General features: G+C 41.2%; 1 protein-coding gene across 3 annotated transcripts in view; it reads right to left on the bottom strand.

Annotated features, from left to right (window-relative positions):
* Positions 1–1,926: 1,926 nt before the first annotated feature.
* LOC102463607 (UDP-N-acetylglucosamine transferase subunit ALG13) overlaps positions 1,927–22,422 on the bottom strand; it is a 36,914-nt gene continuing 16,418 nt past the window's right edge. For 2 of the 3 annotated variants that reach the window (XM_025178044.3, XM_075940905.2), the window contains 12 exons: positions 21,860–22,097; positions 20,584–20,697; positions 20,239–20,395; positions 19,370–19,505; positions 18,002–18,037; positions 17,821–17,876; positions 16,899–16,961; positions 15,966–16,137; positions 13,932–14,057; positions 6,598–6,638; positions 4,795–4,978; positions 1,927–2,903 (listed from right to left, as the gene is read on the bottom strand). In XM_025178044.3, the coding sequence (XP_025033829.2) occupies positions 2,629–2,903; positions 4,795–4,978; positions 6,598–6,638; positions 13,932–14,057; positions 15,966–16,137; positions 16,899–16,961; positions 17,821–17,876; positions 18,002–18,037; positions 19,370–19,505; positions 20,239–20,395; positions 20,584–20,697; positions 21,860–22,097 (1,598 nt within the window). In that variant the 3' untranslated portion in view covers positions 1,927–2,628. The remainder of the gene's footprint in view (positions 2,904–4,794; positions 4,979–6,597; positions 6,639–13,931; positions 14,058–15,965; positions 16,138–16,898; positions 16,962–17,820; positions 17,877–18,001; positions 18,038–19,369; positions 19,506–20,238; positions 20,396–20,583; positions 20,698–21,859; positions 22,098–22,422) is intronic. The other variant, XM_025178047.3, reaches the window with a different exon arrangement.

The following is a 22,422-nucleotide window of genomic DNA, read 5'->3' as shown; positions in this document are numbered from 1 at the left end:
GCTGCTACTGGTGGTGCACATCTGCACATGCCTTAATATACAAAGTTTATTCCGCACATGATTGGAAAAAATTAGAGAGAACACTGATCATGACTATCTTTATAGAATTTGACTGACTTTTTCAAAGTGCAATTTTCATTGTTTGTACAGTACTCTCTGGCAATGAGGTGGGTGGATCAGGCTGTGGGTGAGGAAGGAAGGGGATAACATCGCAAAAAGTAACCCAAGTAAAAAAAGTTAAGGTTCTTTGTCCAAATAGGAATCAGCAGCATGCTCTATTGGTGGGAAGCCGACTTGTAGCAATTACTAGCCTTCAATTACCAGCAGCTAAATTCAGAGTAAAAGAAATTAAGGGCAGTTTAAAAATCTCTAATGGTGGAAAGCATGCTTCCTCTTCACCAGTCTCAAGGAAAATTACTTTCCCGAGAATTTTACATAGGTCAACCTTAATGGATATTTTCCCAAGGGGACATAACCTAGGTAGCATTTATTGAAGTTGTGATGTCAAATTACATCAGCCCATCAATAATCACTGCACACTCAAATCTTTAGAAAAAAAGATGCACCAGCAGAAACGGTATAAAATTTCAAAGTTGATGGCACATCCAGGCAGGAAACAGATATTAATAGTGTGTATAAGTTTAAAATGAGAAATGCAAGTCCATTTTTAAAATTAAAAACCCCTATATTTTTCTTGTCTGTATGGAAATACCACCTCCTAAAAATCAAGGCCATGTCAAAACCAAAACCTCAACACAATCATGGAAAGTCACCTTCCCAAAGGCATAAATATGGTGATTCTATTCTTTTATAGCTCCACCGGACTCCTCTCTAGCTGCTTCCCACTAACACTTGCTCTGAGTGGCCTGCCTCTTCTTGCTACTCAGCTCTCTCACTAAGGCATGATTTTTTTCCACATCTTCTGGATGAACAGATTGAACTTACATCTGATCCTTGATCCCAACTCTTTGCCCCATCATGCTCACATCCTTATTCCTGGGCATTATGTTGTCCTTATCCCTTTAAATCAGGCAGCTTAATACCATTTTCCAAAGGGCTAGTCAGGGAACAAAAGCCCTCCCATTACACTGAGTTCAAGTGCCTTTAAAAAATAATACAAGGTCTGCTCTGACAGACACCTTGCCATACCTCTCTGGAGCAAGGCTTACCATTAGCCTAACCTCAACAGCTTTTCTGCTACCCTGATCTAGGCTCTTTGTAACAAGCAGCATCGCCCAGGGTTTCTCCTTAGAGGTCCTATTCCTGTCGTGTCAAGATCAGCCACAGGAGCTTGCTCCAAACCTGTGTCTTTCAGATAGCTCCTACATGGTAAGGAAGACGCCCAAAGAGAGCTCTCTTATTCCTGGAAGAGTTTCCCTTCTCATTACCAAGAGACTGCAGAGTTCTTCCTTTTCTCCTTCAGACTGCTTCTCTTTACAGCACCACTCAGCTCTTCCCCATCTGGGCTTCATTTTAAATTAAGCTTTTGTTTACTGTCCAGGTGCAACCAGGTGGGTTAATTGGCGTCTTCCCCACACAGGTGATGAAAAGCTTTGTGGGCTTAAGACACCACCAAAAGGAACAAGTGTAAGAGAGCATGTGCATAACAGTCTTCAGTGAGTAGGACAAGAAAAAAAAAGTATCAGTGTATGCAGCAATGCCTCATTGGACTACGGTCTGAAAAGCACTCAAAGTTTTCTACATCACTAGCTTTTGAACAGAAGAATACATTTCTGCTTGATGTTATCCACATTGCACTGACTCCAAGTAAGCATTTTGGGGAATACATTCAGTCCAATTGTCTCCTATGTCTCATAAAAAAACCCCTATGTGAATTTAGCTCAAGCCTCTTCTATCAATCTTCTTTGCAGGGATATTAAGGTGGGGCTTTGGTCAGAAAAGAGGACTCATTTTCATAGGTTAGATGCTTTTTTTGTTTATTTAGTGCAAGTCAAACACCACTTCTACCACCATTTGTGCAGGGTGACTTTCACAACCAAGCCCCTCTCATAAATACAGCTGTGTACAGCAGAATATGCCAGTGCCAAGGACTCCCACCTTCTAACACTTCAAGATTATACCAAACAAAATTAAACAGAGAAAAAACTATTACAAATAAGTAGTTACCATTGGAGAAGATACCTGACATACTTCCCCCTCCCCCAGGAAATCTGAGAAAAAGCAGCCTATTTTAACAGTAATAACTTTCCTCAAATGGACTGGGACCCAACCTTTCTCCTGCTTAAGTAATCAAGTATGTTACCATTACACACAAACTGGCATAATATGTAAGACAATAGTTAGTCTTGCACAGGATAATGATGTAACAGTGATCTTGTAACCTCTCCATACATCATTATCATTGATGTATGTATGAGGTAATGCAATTTGTCTTTTATTCCAATATATACAGATTGTTATATATTAGATAGCTGAATTTAAACATTGTGTTCTTTACTTTCCGATATTCTCTACTAAAACAATACTCAAGATTTTACCTTTACTATAAACTGAAATAGAAACATGTAAATGAAACACACTAAACAGCATACCACTCACTACAAAAACAATACTAACAGAGAAAACAGGAAAATTTTAGTGCAAGAAGTGAGTTTACATCACTTGGCCTTACATACTTTGAGGTACATAATGTGACACCGGATTAGGTGTGGTAACATAGCTGACTTGATGCAACTGTCCAGGATTTACAGAATTATGAATCCGTGAGGAGTTACCATATGATGGATTTACTGGATGCCAAGGGCTAACATAATGATAGGCAGGTACTAAAGAGACGCAAGCATCAAACCCCGGTAGTGGTGGCTGGCCATAGGGATCTGTCATGACTGGATAATATACTGTTCCATGGGGTGGAGGTGGAGGCTCTACATTTTGGAAAGTACCTGAAAACACATAGTTGACATATTTTAACATTCTGGTCCCTTTTTTATGCAGGCCTTCATTTTTATTACAATTGAAACAATTCTGAGACTGATAACATAGAATATTTTTCAATAAATAACACTGTCCATCCATATTATGTGTACACTGACAAGGAGACTATCTCAGTTCTTGAATAAGTTTGGAAGACAAAGCGCTCATTCACAGATGTGCCCCATGTCTGTTTAAGCATTCATTGCCTATTGCAGTGGTTCCCAACCTTGTCAAGCATACATACCCCTTTTCAAGCTGTTAAGTTTTACAGACCTCCCCCCACCCCAAGGGGAGCAGCAGGAAATGGCACCCAGCACATTCCTTGGCCTACCCCGCTTCTTCAGTCCGATCCCTTCCGTCCCCTGCCCATCCATGGAGGATACAGCAAGGTGTCTCTTATGGCCAAAGGCAGCTCCTGCCCCAGCACTCTGCCCTTAGCCAGGCATTGAGCCCTTGGGGGGGGGGGGGGGGAGGGGACGCGAAAGAAAAAGAAAGGTAAGGATTGGGCCCACCACGGGACTGGAGGGGGGAGGAAGAGGGCTGCAGCGCAAATGGCAGCACAGCTGGTGGTAGGGTTGCCAGGTGTCTGGTGTGACCTGGACAGTCTGGTATTTTTGCTTCCTGTCCGGTAAAAAAAAATTCAGAAAATACCTGACACCTAAAATGTCCGGTATTTTCTGACTTTTTCCTGGCCAGGAGGCGAAAATACCAGACACCTGGAAACCCTACAACGCACTCGGCAACTAAGCACAGCCCCCTGCCTCCTGGCACCCCCAGTCCCCCGCCTCCGGACCCACTGCTTACTTGATGAAGAAAACAAGATGGCCACTGGCAAAAAATGCTGAAGACTTGAAGCAAGGGGAAGCAATGCCGTCCCTGGGTCTTAGTGTTCAACCGCTTCCTATCCCTATTCTGACTGCATGCACTTAAAGGGGACATGCGGTTTTATTTTATTTTATTTGCTTAACTCTCAGGGTCCTTCCCCCCCCCCCCCAACAACTGTGGTCTTCCCGCTTCTCCCCCCCCCCGCCCCACAGAATTTTTGTAACTGCCAGCTTTGTCCACATATTCACTCTGCTGACACCATTATTGGGCCTAACCAAGTGAGTTATAAGATCAAGAATACATATTCCAGCGCATCCAGAAATATAATTTATGCTATCATGTGCCGAAAGTGTCCATCTGCTATGTACATTGGACAAACGTCTCAGACACTTTGCCAAAGAATCAATGCCCACAAAACAGACATTAGACAGGATCACAAAGAAAAAACAGTTTCTTGCCATTTCAACCAGAAAGGACACTGTCTCAATGACCTAATCACATGCATCCTACTCCAGAAGACTTTCAAATCTGCACTTGAAAGGGAATCCTCTGGACTGGCATTCATGCTAAAATTCAACACTCTCTGCGGGGGGCTGAACAAAGACCCCAACTACCTTACCCATTACAAAGATAGCTTCCCCAATTATCACCTCTAATACCATTAGCTCACAGACATCTACCTTTCCCCACCTCTAATATCAACTCTCGGACATTTACCTTCGTTCCCCCCCTCCCCCCCACCCGCATCCCCCTTCTGTTCTGAAATGTGATTTGTCGTTTTCATATGTGTTCACTTTTTTTCAATTGTATCCTTTGGTATATATGGTTGTGACTATTTTCTTCCACTATTTGATCTGAGGAAGTGGGTCTGGCCCACAAAAGCTCATCATCTAATAAACCATCTTGTTAGTCTTTAAAGTGCTACATAGTCCTGTATTTTGTTTCAGCTACACCAGACTAACACGGCTACATTTCTATCACATTTCTATTTAATGGCTCACATTCCTACATAGATGGCCATCCTAGAATACTAACCGTTTGCTGATGTTTCCAGGGCAACATGCCGGACATCACTTCTCCCAGCATCAGCATAAAACTGAGGTACTGATGGATCTACCATGGAGGCAGGCTCAGTATATCCTGAGTAAGCTTCTACTGGTGATGGTGGTGGTACCTGCTGCATGTACACCATGGAATGCCAACAGCTCTGATGGTAATACTTTGGAAATTCAAAGTAAGGAGAGAAATTTTATAGTTGGTGTGTGTACTTCCCTCCCCACACTCAATAGCTCTTAAACATTAAGATTTCCAGAAATCTGTCAACAATGTTGTACAGATTATATCTTCCAGACTGCCAGAAAGTCATCAAAACAACTCCCCAAATCACTGTCAGCTACTTCTCAACTGTGCGCTACCCTGCTGAAAAATTAAAATTGTACCCCTATATATTTTGGGGATCGGAATTTCAATGACAGAAGGGGCTTGTATGGGTCTTAGTCCACAGAATATCAGTATTACCTGTTCCATCAGAATCAGAAAGCAGATGCAGTGCTAGTATCGGAGTTACCTCCTGCTGAGCACTAGAATCTCATGCCACTAGGGCCGTCCTTCAGATTTATGGGGCCTTGAGCAGTACTTTTAAACTGGTGCTCCTATGCACAATGGCAGCCCAGGGCAGGCGAATGATGATTTTTTTTTTTTTTTAAGAGATGTGATTTTTATCATCTTTAGCAATACACTGATGAAATATTTTAAAGCAAATTTTAAACTAAGGTCCTGTAGACTAACACGGTATACACTCAGATACTGACAGTATATACCTGGGGTTGGAAGATTGCCTGTTAAATGGCTTCATTACCACTTGAATAACTTTTTCACAGGTTCAATGTTCTACTAATAGCTCTGGATAGCCTCTTCACTTTTAAGTTAACTCTGCTTCCTTCAGAGAGTGTCTAATCACAGAACAGGCATAGGAAGAGGCAGGTGGGTGGACATTAAGACCCAATGGTGTCAAAAATTTGTGGGTGTCCTATACAGCTACATACTCTGAGTATGTGTAAGGACCTGCATGCCACCTTTTCTGATGTGCCAAATACTAATACACAGAGAGATATTGCCAGTAATTTAGTCGCTATATGTACTAGCAATTTCTAGAATGTAGAATGTCTTATTTCATTCTGTAAAGTCCCCATCCTCATAGGTGCCAAGGACTCTCTATCACCATAGGATGGGTGATAAAGGCATAGAGTCAATAGGAACCCTGAGCACTAGAAGTCCTTCCCCACTCATGCTTGGAAAATAAGGCTCAAGTTTCCTCCCTGGATTAACAACAACTCTAAAAAGTCAAGTAGACCACGTGGCTGTTTGAGCATCAGCTGCGAGTGAGGAATTACTATGGCCTTAACTGTTGCAGTTGAGATCAAAATCTTGCCCCCACACCCCCAATTCAGTTCCTGCCGAGTTGCTCAGATGCCCTTGGCAAGACAATGGGAAAATTCCCCTGGGTTCCATCTGACTTTAAGAGCCTATTCATGTGCCTTTTGATGTTAAGCTTCTCTGTGCTTTAACCATCCTTTCTAGATAATTGGGAAGAACAGTGTTTTACCTACTCACCTTCATAAGCCACCAGACTGAAACTGTAATAACATGCAATAATGCTCTTCATGAGTTTCACAATTTACAGCTCAAACATCCTACACTGTAAGTTTAGTCTCCTCCATGCATTAACAACCAAGAGGACAGGAAGCAAATTCAGAACACTAAAAGGCCTATGAAAACATATCAATGCATCTGTCAAGACTAGTGACATAATAGAGGCCGTTTAGTCATTGCACTTACCTGCAATCCCAAATTAAAATAATACTGCAATACCTTTGTATCTGTAATTAGAGAATATAACCATAAATATGAATGCTCTTAAATACCAAGTGGGGAAAAACATCCAGAAACAGTCATTACATTTTCTAAAAGTATTTTTAGACTAGAGAATTCTGAATCTGACTCAATTACTTTCAAACATGATATTTTTGAAGTCATTACATGTGTGTAAACAATCTACAAATGTAATAAAAACAGATTAAACATTTGGACAATACATGAATTAAGAAGCCAAAACTGAAATTCACGTATTGCTATAAATTGTTTGCTCAGGTGAGGCTTTTCACAGAATGACTATAATCCCTCGGTATTATTACAAACTTTAAAACAAATGATTAATTTATACTTCAATATATTATCTTGGTCTGTTTCTAGAAGTGACAAGCTATTTTGGGAACTCAGATTTAAACAAAGTGATTTTCTATGGGAAAATTGCTTCAGAAAATGTGGCACAGTGAAACTAAATCCTGCAATCTATGATGCAAACAATGAAAAGGTAACTAAAATACTGTGTCCCCAAGCTGATTGGGCTGATAAGCATCTCCTCTGCCAAGAAGAACACCACAGACCTCTCTCCAAAGACCTGTGCTCCCTCCAATTTCACTATGAAAAGAAGACTGCATAACACTAGTCTGCAAAAACAGAGGAGAAAAAGAGTACTTTGCAAGCTGCCCAATCATAAACCAGAAACAAGCCATCTGCAGCCACTCTAGACATACAGAAACACATAGGATTATGGCATGTGAGTCAGCCCTAACAACATTAAGATTTGCACTTGGCTATCTCTGCCCTTTATTAAGTCCTGATGTGCAGTTACCTCTGAGGCACCAAGATTTTCAGGGTCACTAAGGTATACATATTGCTAAGAGAACTAGGGACTTGCAAGGTGCATGGTGGGGCAGGCAGTCTACAAAATACCAAGATTTGTATTGGAATTAGGATTCCCTCAGATCCTCTAGTCTAGATCTATGCAACAACAACAAAAAATTTAAAAAGCATGCCACTTAGCATGCGAACACCAACTCCCCTACTCTGGAAAAATGGAAGGCATCCAGTTTTCTGCACCTCTCTTTGCTTCCTTACAAGGGGTGAGAATATATTCCTGGATAATTATATAGTACTCAAGGGTAATCCCAAAAATCAAAGATGGCCTTTAAAACTGTTCAGCAAGAATAACTGGATTATGAGCTCAAATATACCTCTTCTACCGCAAAATGTGAAATGGTCTAGAATATTCAAATTTACAATTCTGGCAGGAATACACAGTTTTTCATTCTGCAGTGCAGTTTTAGAAAAAGGAAGAAGCAACTGCAAAACATCAGATTTTTGGCTGGTCTCAAAGTGAGTATATTTCAGAGGATTAGGGAAACAGGTAAATTTTATTTCCAGATTAGGATCTGCATTAAAGTTAACTGAAAGGTCTTTAGTTTCTAAATTCCCTACAGCAATAAGGGGAAGAAAAAAAGCTGTAGCACTTATCTGAAATAGACAGATGCTTTGTGTGAACAGAGTATTACCAGCTCAGATATGCAGTGTTCTTCGCTGCATGCCAGCTTGTATAGTGCTTAGTTTATTGTGATTTGCAGCAATCAGGAGGCTATTTCTCTGTGCTTCACACACAATACAGGAAAATGAGCCAAGAAGAAAGGGAGGCAAAACTTCACACAACTCACTAAAACAGGTAATCTCCAGACAGTCCCCACATTACTGATTATTTTAAGAAAATGCCAATCACTTCTATTCTAATTCTATAAAAATTCTTTAAAAAAGTTGTATACCGCCTGCATTTTCAGAACTATTAATGGAAATTTGTTTGGCAGAATCATGGAGCTAAAAACCCCACTTAATTCTGTACTTCAGGAATTTTATTTTATTGGTATTTATAGGTTTTTGAGGCTATTTAGTTTGTTAAAAAAGGTGGCTAGTCCCTCCAACTCTGCAATGGTCACCTCACATTATGTGCCATTTCAAAACAGACCATAATCCATCCAGTTATCTGTTAGTCAGTATGCAAGAACTCTTCCCCCATCCCTGCAGGCAATGAGTTATGCCGCGAGAGCCATCCTAGTGACACTGCTTTGGCTGCAACAATGCTAGTCATAATGCTACTGAAGCATTAAAGCATGCTGAAAGAGCAACATACAGGCTGGTTTTATAGTATCTAGCAGCAGACGCATCTACATTTGGGGTAAATTACACAAAACCTAATGTTACTCTTCAATTATTATGCAAATCTATGCAAAATAAACATCAGTTCTAAGAGGCGAACGGAGAAGCCATTACATAGAGAAAATAATTGAACACAAGGCACTAGAAGAATGAAATGACAGGCTAACACTGCCAATAGTGATGTCCGAACACTGGAAGAGCAGCAAATGCAGGAGGGACCCAGTTGTTTTACAATGCTCTTTTTAAATTTGAGCAAACCAGAGTAAATTTCAGTAAAACAAAGCCATGATGTGACACCTGCCAGAAAGACGCAGTGAGGCTAGTAAACTTCATATATAAAAAAACAGCAACAGTCACCAAGAATTTACCAACACCATAAGACCTCAAGAAACAGTTTTCTGGATAAGAATTTTACTCGTGCAGGTTCTGAAAGGCTCAGATCTGGAATACTAATGCTGGGAGGGAGAGACTGTCTCACAGGACTCACAAAATAACACTGACTATTTCAATAAAGGTAACAGAGCAAGCAGGAAGAGGGTGCATATGCAAACCTCCCAAATTAACTTGGGGACAAAAGGAGGAAAATCCAGAACAGATTCTGGAAGTATGAAATAGCCACTGAAGAACACATTGGCCTGTCCTGGACACAGACTTCACTCTGACTCTTGCATTGGTCAGTGGATACCAAGCAAGAGCGGCCCTAGACAAGCTGCCGGCAACTGGCACCCTAGGCTAAACACGCGATTGGCGTGCAATCGGCGCCCCCACCTTCAAAGTCCTCAACGGCCGTCTATCTTGGCACCCTAGGCGACCGCCTAGTTCGCCTATATTGACATGCCGCCACTGATACCAAGCCACAACAAGGTGAATTCTCATCACATGCACATCTGTTCAGTCAGCTTTAACAAAAGTTAGTGGGAAAAAAAAAGCCAGTTTTGTCCCTTTTTCGGTCCTTTAATAATGCTAGATGGAATCCTGTGGATGAGACTGAGTGAACTGTAAAAGCGAGAACCTTGTAAATTTTAGTAACTGCAGGGTTGGCGAGAGAGAGAGAGAGATTTATTGGGGCATTGCTGAAAGAGGGAAGAGTTAAGGTGGCATGAGCCACCTTAACTGCACATTTCCTGGCTTTCAGACATGAAATTTGTTTAATTTGTTTCATTAACAGTTTTGTGCTACTAAATTTCTGAGTTTTTAAAATAGAAAACATGTTAGAGGCAGGAGTTAGTCATTTAGATAGCACCTGTATCGTGCCCCACAATTTGCATATAAAGCCAGGTATCAATAAGCAGGTCTCAGATGCCCCCAAAAGGGCAAGTCCCCCAAGATCCTAGTTTATATGAAAGGAGGATTCAGATTCCAAAGATGGGAAAAGGCCACTTGTATCTATAGGTACAGACAAGGCACGAGGACAAGTATCCCTGCCACACTCTTCCTTAGTCCCCTGCTGCTCACCCAATCTCTGTTCCCACCTCTAAACCTCACTCACCTGAGGCCCCAACCTCTCTCTCCTCTACCACCATCTATCTCCCTTTTATTGTCCTTCCCCATAATCCCCTCTCTGCACCCCAAACTCCTTCCAAGCCCTCTTCACAGGAAGTATTCACATGTGAAATTCTAACCCCACTCCCCAAAAGCCTCATCTCCCTAGACTGAAGTTGCCACACACAACTCAAATGGTAGCATCCTCCAGTCACTCTATTCCGAACTCCCTTAGTCTTTGGTGGGAGTTGGTGATTAGTTTTTCCTTAGTTAACTGAAAGGTGCATTCAACAGATATCAGGTCTGTTTCAGTCTGTCATTCCTACCACTCAGTTTAAAAAGACAAGGCAGAATGAATCAGTTTTTTGGGTGGGAAGAACTTCTCTTTGGGAACAGCTAGGTTAAATGATTTTAAATTTGGATCACTGCTGCTGCTCCCATGAAGCATACCGCATTTCAAAGCGATCCAGTCAACCATTCAAACGTTAGGGTATTTAGAAGAGAGTCCAGATTTAAAACGCATAAAATGAGAATAGAAACCCTCTAGTCGTTTTTCTCAAATGGTTCATGCAGAGTGTAAAAAAAAAATAGGTGTTTTCTTAAATACTGCTGTCAGCTTGGGTCATCCAAAGATTTAGTGGATGTCATGCAGTGTTCTCTGTAATCTTTTCCATTCATGCACAGAATATTTCTTTATGTGCACCACCAGTAAAAAAGTCAGCTAATCAGTTAGGCAGCATTTGAATCTCTCCCAAGCAGCTTATTCAGGGAACACTGCTGTCATGCACTATACCATTTGAAACTTAAAAGACTGAGAACATTTTGACTTGCATCACATCACTAGTTTGATCTTTAGCTCTGTGCAAAAAAATCTAGTAAAAACCATGTAGAAACTTAAAAAAAAAAAGCTATTTTGGGAAGGCATGTTTTGTACCTCTGGCTCTGGACCGAATTTGGGTCCCCTGTGCTGCCCTGCACTCTCCAGAGGCATTCTAGATTCAAGTGACTCCAGCTAAGCGCATCCACTCTAGAGGACTTTGAAAGCTTGACCTATAAACAGAAGCAGTGACACAAGCTTGACTAGAGGCACTGATGCACCAATATTTATATCACCCCTATGGAGGCTTTAATGAAGCTCAACAACCATTACGAAGAAAGGCAACATGCTCATAGACTATTAACACTGTAAGACTTATTGCTTAGTCCTCTCCCCTAAAATCCATCTATATTAGGAAAAAAAAAAATCCAGAGCCTTTCCCTGAAGAGGGCTCAAAGAATTCTGTGGAGTGGTTTAACAGCGAGAGAAATGCAGAACTACTTGCCCTCTATGGAAAAAGGTTTGCTGCTCTTATCTGCTCCAGATTCTCCTCCACATACTTAACCCATGATTCTGCAAGGCACTGAACACCCTTCATATCTTTTCTCTTCAATGGGAATTAAAGGACACAACAAACATGGTTTTGATTCTGCAAAATACCATCCTAGTCAAAGGTGCTACAAAAGGACACTGATCTGGGCTGCTGGCAGACTCTTGCCCACTCCTGCTATAGGGTGACCAGTAGTGGTGCTATGGCAGGCTACCTGATTGTTCTGGTACCGTGGATCATGCTGTGCCTTAAAAGCAGCCAGCAACAGGTCTGGCTCCTAAGTTGGGGAGCCATGGGGCTCTGTGCACTGCTCCTGCCCTGAGCATCGGCTCTAAAGTCCCATTTTCTGGGAATTGGCCAAAAGGAGCCTGAGTGGGGCCAGCTACCTGCAGGCAAGAGCAGCACACTGAGATGCCTGCACACCTCCACCCAAAAGCTTGACCTTCTGCTAGGGTGCAGCACAGTCCGCGGTGCCAGGATAGGTAGGAACCCTGCATTAACACCCCTGCTGCACTGCTCACTAGAGATAAGCCAGCCCCCCAACCCTGCAGCCCAGTCTCCTGCCATAGCCCAAAAGCCCCCAAATCTGGAGCTCCCTCATGCAACCCAAACCCCTCATCCTTTGCCTCACCCCAGAGCCCGCACTCTAGTCAAAAAATATAATTACATTGGCTTGCAGGCATCAACAATTTTCTTCAACTGGATCCCAAGGAAAACAAGTTTGAAAACCACTGGCCTAACACTGACACCTCCCCAGTGGCCTCTGGATCAGTTACATTTTCAAAAGAGAAAAAATGAAGTTGCTTCCCTACACAGCAATGTTGAAAAAAATATCAAAGCCACGTTTACTGCCAGTTCACCTTCAGCTCTCAGACTTCATAGATAACCTATTAAACCATCTTGTGAGTCTTTAAAGTGCTACACAGTCCTGTTGTTTCAGCTGTACCAGACTAACACGGCTACATTTCTACCACTATTCTTCATAGATAACAGTCTCTCTGGTGAGACTAAATGACAATGTCAGTGCATGTATAGCTGTAGATACAATTCAAGTCACACCCTTCCTCCCATTTTACACAGAGCTCTAGTCTGCTCAAGCCTATATTCTGTATAGTGCAGGAGTCAGCTGGTCTGTATCAAAAGAACAGGCAGTTTGACACTACTCTAGACCTTTCCTCTGAAGGTCAGCCCTCTGTTCAGACCAAAGCAAGACAAATCAAGACATTATCGGAGAACTGTGTTTAAAAAAAAAAGTAAGAGAAAGGGGAGGAGTTTATATAGACAGAGCAGCTTACTCAGATGATAAAGGAATTATCTGACAAGACACATTGCATCGCAGCTTGTCATCAGCATGATTAGCCTCTAACTAGAGACGTACATAATGGACTAAATAGAGCACAAATGGGCATCCATAGGGTTTCCATATGTACTGAATAGCTTGCCATTGGCACTCACACCCTTGGTAACAGGATTATGTGGCATTTTGACAATGCCAGAGATTGAGGGTGGACTGTTCATTGGATTAGCAAGCAAAGCTCTCTTGAAAGAAAGTCAGATGTACATAATTCAAGAGATATGGAGCGGGCAGAAAGATAGAGAGAGATCTTTATTAGGTACTAACTCGAATTACAAAAAGAGCATTTTGTGTGTCATTTACCAAACTGCTTAGTATAATGTGATCTCTCATAGTTAATAGAAATTCTCCCAACAGGGCACAGCAGGCTGATGTAAACACTGCCACTTAAGAGATGAAGCCAGAAGATACCAATCAGTGACTAAAACTGGAAGGCTGATGTCAAAATTTTAGTACCAGGTTCTAGATCATTCTCTTCATGTTTACTACTGGTAGAGATCACCACATCACAACAGAGAGCGACTCATGACTGAAACAACTCTGAGCTTCCCATTATTTCTCCACAAGTTACTTTGCTGAATCTACCATAAACATGTTTGAGGCCTCTGTACAAGCTTTTTCCCCAACTGTGAAATTAAAGCATACCCCACCAGTTACATAATCAATCTCAAAATTCCCTTCTTTGTGTCAACTGTGAAGAGCCATGTTGCCTCACTACAAATATTCTCAGTTAAGCTTGTTGTGGGATATACACAAATCAGGAAAACACTAGCCAATAAGGGTGATCAGATGTTCCAATTTTATAGGTACAGTGCTGATATTCAGGGCTTTTTCTTACATAGGTGCCTATTCCCCTCTCCCCGTCTTGATTTTTCACATTTTCTATCTGGTCACCACAGTGTTAGAGAATACACTCCTCTTACCTCGAGGTAAATCACTGCCACTAGGATCGCAGGAGTAAGGTGGAGGCCCATTGCCACTATCTCCTACCTCACTGACAGGGGGAGGTGGAGCTGGATGATATGGGTACGGCGCAGATGGAATCACCACTGTTAAAAAAAAAAATTTTTAAGTCTCAGTCAGATTTTAAATGGTTTTTAAAAGAGAGCTACTAGCCAGTGCAACTGATATGAACTACCATCATCTTCTCTGAACATATAGTTCTGAGCTTCTGTCCGAAGGATTTATCATTCCTTCTGGACAAATTAAAAACTCGCTGGGATTTTTTTTTTTTTAACTCTCACTGTGTCTTATGGTTTGTGTAGCTAATTCACTTTGGTCTGAAATGTGTTGTCTCAACTATGAGAATAGGTATGACCAACTCCAACAAATTAACAAAAGAAATCTCTGCAGTTTATTTTGTGCATTTGAAAGCTAATTAGCCCGACTTTTAGAGATGTTATACATTAATTCCTAATGAGTTGGGTGCCTAAATACCTTTGAAGATCTGAGCCTTTGTGTAGCATTAACTTCACTTTTCCCCCCTGACAGGAGCCAGTTACTATAGTTAGTTTATCTACAGAAACAGAGGACAGAACAACATTTTCCGAAGTTAGGGAAATAGGATTATGAAACCTACAAAAAATGGCTGCAACTTTCAAGGTAGTGGTAGTAGCTGAAACTACTGTATAAGCTTTTTTAAAATTGACTAGACTGTAAGTGGTCTGTGCTCCTTTAAACAAAAATTTATTTGTAACACCACCAAGTGGCTAATCCACACAGTGCAATGTGCAAGCACATGGTGATCACATCAAGAAACTTAATCATAATGCAAAAACTCCAGATTAAGATGATTGGTATGGAAGAGAAGAAAAAGAATGAAAATAGAGCAAAAGTAAGAATCCAGGGAAGGTAAATGAGAGTAGATAATACAGAAGTTTGAGAACACGAGAAAACTCTTTTCACCAATCTCGTCATATGGTTCTGATTGTTCTCTAAGAAAGCAGATTATAGTGGATACAATTAAAGTGCTCTATATAAAATAATGGTCTAGAGCAGATGCTAAGGAACTTCTGTTACCCTTGTCTCATAGCAGAGAAAGAGGGACAAATTCAAAAGTGATAGAAAAGGAAATATTTTGTCACTCCATGTATTCTTCGGCTGTGGAACTCAGTGGCATAGTCACAAAGATGAAGAATTAGCCAGGTTTAAAGAAGGATTAGACATTTATGTGGATATCAAAGTATCCAGAATTATGATAAAAGATTTGGACAGATATTGTTACGTTGGAAACTGCTGATGGCTGCCATCAAACATGTGGTTGATTTATACCGTTATCAATGACCTTGTTAATGATGATGGGTATACCATCAAGCCTTCATTCAAGCTAAATTCAAGAAGCAATTAAGTTCTTTTATGGAGCTAGGTAGCTGGAGACTAATGTTCCTTCTAATCTTTCCCACACATGTGCAGATTTTTTCTATCCATGTATGGAATAAGTTTTATGTGCAGCACCACTAGAAACACAAAACCAAGCTGTGGGCACTCTACAAATCAGCTGGGTGACATCTGAACACTGCTGGAGACAATGAAGACACCATACAAGATATTAGGCCAATGAGCTGCTAACCCATGTGGGCTGAGAAATTTCCCCCAGAGATTGATTGCAAGTACAGCTACTGAGGCATTGACTGCTTACAGCCATGTAGCGTGTGGCTGTCGCAACTGAAGTCAGCTGTTTGCACTGGCTCTGGGGGCTGGGGCTTTTGCTGGACTGGTAACATTTTATTTGCATATTAATTTGCATAATAAATATGCAAATAAAGTTACCAGTATGCCAAAAGTTTATGAATAGGTTTGGCTTCTCCCCTAGAATATCCTGTGTGCTTCTAATAAGCATAACACAGTGAAGATAGTAATCACAGCGAGGTGAACCACATTTTATGGAAATGCCTCAAAGAGCTGTGTGTATTCTGGGTAATAGGGGTGAGGAGAAAGCAAAAGAACAGGAGTAGAACCTGGCCTTCCAGCAGATGTAGGGGATACCAGGATGGGCTGCACAGCAGTCTGGGGGGGAACAGATGTGGTAACACTGGCTTGAGTGGCTGCTGCTGTGCTGGAGGAAAAGACAGTTGCTGGAGCAGTATTAACACAGGAGGAGGTTGAGATCACTGCAGAATTCACCATCACCTGTAGAAACAGCCAGGAGAGCTTTCAATACACTACAAACTTAGACGAAAAAATACACACGTGGCTTTGAAATACTATCTGCTCTGGTAGTTTTCCATATATGTTTAAGCTGAAATATTCAGAGGAGCATTAAGGAGTTAGTGGTCCAATTCCAGACTAAAATACTATAAAGAATATGGAATAGTGAACATCTACTATCAGTAAACTTTTCTCCCTTCTGTTTTTATTATACAAATGTTTGTATTCCTATGATTCTATATGGTGTTTTACATCATAAAATACTAAGCAAAATACTTCTGCCATCTCCATGACAGGGCTTTACAATATTAAACAAGTGCAATACATTCATTACTGTACTTGAGTAGTCACAAATTATATATTCTGAAGCAATTCATGCAGCAATTAAGTGATCACCAATATCACTTCAGTTCCAGCATTTAAATCAAAGTGTAAAGTTACAGAACCGTGTGATTTTTTTTAAGTATTCCAGCAACAGTGAGGGCACAAGTATTTGGGGGAAAACGATATACTGAAGTTTAATGCAAATTAAGAGCAAATCCTACTTCCTCACCAACTCATGCAGGACTATCAGAGTCAATGAGATTACTCACATAACAAAAGCAAGTAGGAATTAGCCCCAGACCTGTAAATACAAGTAGACGAACCACCTCTTTATAGAAGAAAGGTTCATTTTTTATTTCCTTTGTTAATTTTGCAACTTTTCACTGCCATATGGACCATTAAATCACAATGCAGATTACCTTCTGGGAATAGTTATATGAAGCAACTCCATCTTGAGGGGAGACAGAACCTGATCCTCCATCCTGAAGAGATTTCAAAGTAAAACACTGTGTGTTTGAAATGTACAGAAGTCACGAGGCTACAAGATTTTGGGTAGGGGAAAAGAGTGAGGTGGAGTGATAGAAACCCATAAGTCTTTGTTACTCTTTAATTTTTTAAAATATACTCAAAAGGTCCTGCAGTTTGCCTAAAACCATCCCTAAATTAACTGAAAATAGGCCAGTTTACAACTATACTCAACACTACCAGGTGCAGAGGAGGCTTCTATACCTGCACTTGATCACCTGATCTCTGGACCAGCAGGCTGTAGGGGTGTGGGGAAGAGAACCGAAAACACCTTGTTTCACTAAACAGTAACCTCTTCAAGCCCATTAACAGATTGAGTTCTAAGGCAAGATCTGGTCCAGTCCTGTCTGTAGCGTACACTGATGTGGGACATGAAGAATAGCACATAAGAACAACTAGGAGAAAGAGGGGGAAGAATCAGGGCTTTATAAAGAACAAAGATCATTTTCCACCTCCCTTCTCTCCACAAAAAAGTGTGAGGACAGATATGGAGCAGAACTCTGACAAGTAAAATTCAGACTGTAAAAGCCACCACCAGGATGTGTATAGACTTGATAAGCACTGTGCACTGATTTAAACACCAAACTTACACTGATACAGTAATGAGATCACATTTCAATAAGATCCCCTTCAAAGACAATCATTTACTATCTAGCTGAAAGGGGAAGGGGAGAGAAATGTGAAATATAATTGAACTATTCTTTCCACCTAAAAGTCACCCAGAATATCTATACTAAACTTGCTTCCAAGGCTAATTTCTTTAAAGGATGTTGTGTGTTTCTAGGAAGCCTAATCCAAACAGTGACTAAAGCTTACCAAGTTTGCTGTAGTCTCTGCTGAACTAAATACTGTTGGAGTTTCACAGTCTGGATCTGGAGGGCATGGGCAAAATTAATTGAAACAGGAGTATTAAATCTAATCCTTCAAAAATTTGAGAGATTAAACTATTATTTCACATTCACTGTGTGTAATATAGGAGAATCGAATTCTTACTGACCTGAAGGGGTGTAGATATATTCTTCATGGAATTCCCCTAGAAAAGAGGAAATTGCTTCATTTTAAAATATTAAACACTGAAAAAACCAGAGTTCCATTTCAGTCACTGGCAAAGAGGAACTGAGTCGTCATAAGACAAAGGTTTACTAATTTGGGATACACCACCATTGCTGCTTTTCCCTACAAACATCTACAATTGCATTGTCGGCTTTCACAGCTCAAGTGATATTAACAGAGTAGCCCAAAGTCAAACACAACATCTATAATCATTCGAGACCTGAATTTGAGTCTAAATATGCAGAGCTATATGTAGCTAGATGCAGCTAAGAATTGGATACTAGTTTACGTGAGTTTGAAAGCAGTCCTAATTTGCAGATTGATTTAATACACCTGTATAACAGGAATAAGGATAAGCTAGTCCTAAGTAAAGAACACACTGGGGAAAAATATTTATTCCCCTAAATGAGATGAATTCCCACAATTTTAAGTAGAAACTTCTTATTCATCTAGAACCCTATTCCCCTCATCCTCTAGTCACTGTATACAGTTACTTTTTTTTTTTGAACAATCAAGAGATCTGAAAAAATGCACCTTGTGCTTCTTAGATACTACAATTAATAGGCAATACGTTTGAGAGGGGATTAAGGAATAGGGAAAAGGAAAACAAACCCTACCTACCTACACTGGCACATTCTCCAATACAGCTCATTTTCAGTCAAGAGAGATTAACTGAGAGCCCTTCCTGGCTTCCATGATAAATGGAAAAAAAAGGACCCGTTGGCACTTTTAGGAAGATTACTAGGGTGTCTTGGACAAAGTTTCTTATAGTCAGTAAGACAGATGCTAATACTAAGTTTGCATCTAAAGGCATACTGTTTGCTTTAGTTTCTACATCATAGGTTACTAAGTTTATTACTTAGTGAGGTATGTCAGAAGAACACACACACACACACACACACAAATTTATTCCATTCCAAAGGCCATGGTAACTTTCACCAAATGGCATCTATGCTATAGGTTTCAAGCAATGAGTTTTGCAACAAACCTGCAGAGTCACATCAACACTAGTCTTGGCAAACTTAAGTGGACTGGCACTTTTAGCATGCAATAAAATAGAAGCATGCACATGTGCAACACCTCACAAAACTTGAAAGAGATGTTTGCTCCAAAGCTGGCCTTTCTGAGAGAAAAATGGAAGGCATTTATGACTACCCAATGAGCACCACTAAGGCAACATGGATCAGCAGCAGAGCTAAAGGGATCTGCTTTTGTAGTCTACACCAACACTGAACAGAAATACAAAAAAAAAAAAAAAAAAAGGAGATTCTGGATTAGCCAGAATATAAATGTGTCCTCAATTAGAACTTACCATTATCACTTGGTTCATCGACTTCTTCCTCTGAGGAATTCAGGATCTGTTTGTTGGATGGAATGGAGGTTGGGCCTCTTCTAGCTACCCAGAATCCTGCAGGAGCAGGAACTATTGGGGCAGGGCCACCTTGACTCTGGGATTGGGGTAGGGGTGGGGAGGGAGATAAAACTGCTGTTAGAACAAAGTGAACTCGCCATGGGGCAGGCTCTCTCACCCTTCTGAAATCAGATTTGGCAAAACAATTTTGGTGTAAACACTACCTATTACATATATAATGACCATATTGGTACTTGTGCTCCCTCCATGTTTTATTTACCCAATGCCTTTCATAATAAACAAACCAACTTTTCCTTCTGTCTGTATACAATGCCTAGCATAGTGACGTTGCTCCCTAATTAGGCCTCCAGGCTTGATGATAATACAAACTGTTTCACTCTCACCTCAGAGCTATATTAGATTAATATAAGCTGGAATCTCACCACAGAATTAAACTCAGCAGCTTCTAAGGGTTAGTGGGTTGTTTTTTAACATCAAAACAATTTGCTACTTGACAGTACGCATAAATGCAGGTGTTGATGCAACCAGTGAGTGACAAGACTTTCTGCACAAAGTTATGTAAGAGTTGAATCTTGACTCTCCCTTCATAGCTTTCATATTTAGTTAACTGAGACTCCAACTAGAACATGACCAACAAGAGGAGGGTTCCTTTTCACTACTTTCAAAGCTACATGAAGTCTGAAAAGCATATTTCAGGAAATTTGAGCTATGTGTTTAACACCCCATCTCAATATTGCACATTTGTTCAGGATTTCGTTTTTATTTTGGCAAACACTTCTTTCTACATTAACTTCTAGCTCATGACTTACTGGCAAAGCAGGAAAAGCAGCTTCATCTCCTTCTTCAATTTCATAGAAAGTTATGGTTTCTTCCAAACCCTGAGGCTCCTCCCCAGTCTCTGGTACAAATCCATACTGACATTCCTTATTTACACACTGCATCTGCCGGCGACTACGGCTATATGAACTTTAGAGAAAAAAAATCAAGACACACACACGAGGGTTTAAGCATATTTTCATTGTTTGAATTACACTGCTTTTGGAAATGCCCTTACATTTGTTTGAACAAGTGCAATTTACCCATTGTTTAGTATCATGACATTTTAAAAGTTTTTTTTCCTCTGACATTTTGTAAAGAAATTTGTATTTGCTTACCGGGACCTGTAGGAGAAATTGTCATAGCTCTGATAACATCTCTTCCCTGGACCAGGGTAGAATGCTATTTGAGGGCCAACCATGTTGTTCCTGTTTATAAATCGGGCAGATCCCCTAAATTTAAAGGGTACAAGGTCCAGTTACCAAGAATTGCCTACAGAGTCTCTCAGATGAAACTCACCTGTAGCATCATCTATTAGATACCTGAAGATTTGCTCAGGCTAAAAGTGTAGGAGACCTAACAGAAAAATATGGGCTGTCCCTAGCACTTTTGGGGTGTGTCTACATAGCAGGGCTTAACTTGAAATAAGCTATGCAAATTGAGCTACATCAATGGCATAGCTTATTTCGAAATTGGGAAAGTCTACACAGCACTTATTTCGAAATAGAGCATTCTTCCCCTGACTTCCCTCACTCCTCGTACAATGAGGGTTACAGGCGTCGGAGTAAGAAGTCCTCCGGCTTGACACTATTTCAAAATAACTGCCTGCTGTGTAGACACGGACCAAGTTATTTCAAAATAACCGTCGTTCGTTCAAAATAACATTGCTGTGTAAACATACCCTTGGTGCCCTACAAAGACCTGAGCTCTACACAGACCAGTGCACACAAGGACTGAGGGACAGGAGCAGACAGCCAGGCGGCAGTAGGGGTGCCCCCCTACCACACTCACTAGAGGCAGTAGGAAGCAGAGTGACTCAGCTCCAGCCCACTCTGCTCCCCCACCTCCCAGCCACATCACTAGAGGAAGTGGTGGGAAGAGAGTGACGTGGCTGGGAGCCAAGGCAGCAGAGTGGGCTGAGGCCAGGTTAACTGGCTTCCCTGCAGCACTGGTGAGTGCAAGGTCAACTTGACCTCTATTGCTGGTGTCAGATTCCTGCTAATCCCCTGCCCTGTGTCATGCCAGGGACTGGATTTGGGGGAAGGCGTGAGAGGGGGGCAAGTCAAAACAGGAGCAGGAAGAGGTGGGGCTTAGAGAAAGGGTGGGGGGACAGAACAGGGGCATGGTGGAAGCGGAGCAAGGGGTCATCCTGGCCTCAGACCCACCTAGGGACATCCCTGCTCGGGTGAAGCCCACAGGGGGAGCCAGCCAGGGAATAGGGCTGGCTGTCAATGCCACATATGCAGCACATATCTGCCTAGGGCACTAGAAAATGTTGGGCAATTTAATCTCAAATTTTGTGGTGCCCTATGCAGCCGTGTATTTTGTGATTGGGTAGGGGCAGCCTTGCAGAGAATGAATACTGGCCTTTATTACGGTTCCAAGGTTTCGTACCTGGGCATTCCATATCCCCTGCCATGCCTCTGAGGAGAATTCTGAGGACGATAGTGGTCATAAGATGCCATATTCCCACCACTTTGGGAGCAATTAATTGGAGAAGATCGACCTGAAGGAACATTGTGCTGTAGTCGAGGTGGAAGCACTGGTTGACCCCTAGAATAAGCTACTGTCATATAAACTTCCTTCCCACGAACTTTCTTAAACAGTCTCTTCCGTGACTTCATATCCATTTCTGTAATTTCAATTAAACAAAAAGGAAAAAAATAATCAGAGGTCCGAGCGGAAAAGACGTTAGATCAGTTAAACATCTGAATGGGTCTACATGACTGCCTTAAAGGGAGAAAAACTCCACAGGCACATTAAGATTAGAAAGTGGTCCTGGACAGTTTCAAAAGTTAATATTTGGATAAAGAGAGTGTGGGGGGAAAGTCCTCCATGCAGAAAAGTGCAACCAAATGCATGAACTTATTAAAATCTAATTTAAGCCTTTAGAGGTAGAGGAGCAGAACATTTAGCAAGCTTTGTATGTGCAGCATGATCTCCTAGTTTTGGCTAGG

This window comes from Pelodiscus sinensis, chromosome 13, assembly GCF_052426305.1.
Source record: "Pelodiscus sinensis isolate ZL-2025 chromosome 13, ASM5242630v1, whole genome shotgun sequence".
Classification (NCBI taxonomy): domain Eukaryota; kingdom Metazoa; phylum Chordata; order Testudines; family Trionychidae; genus Pelodiscus; species Pelodiscus sinensis.
The sequence above is the reverse complement of the archived record's forward strand: the minus strand, read 5'-3'. Positions and strand labels throughout refer to the sequence as shown.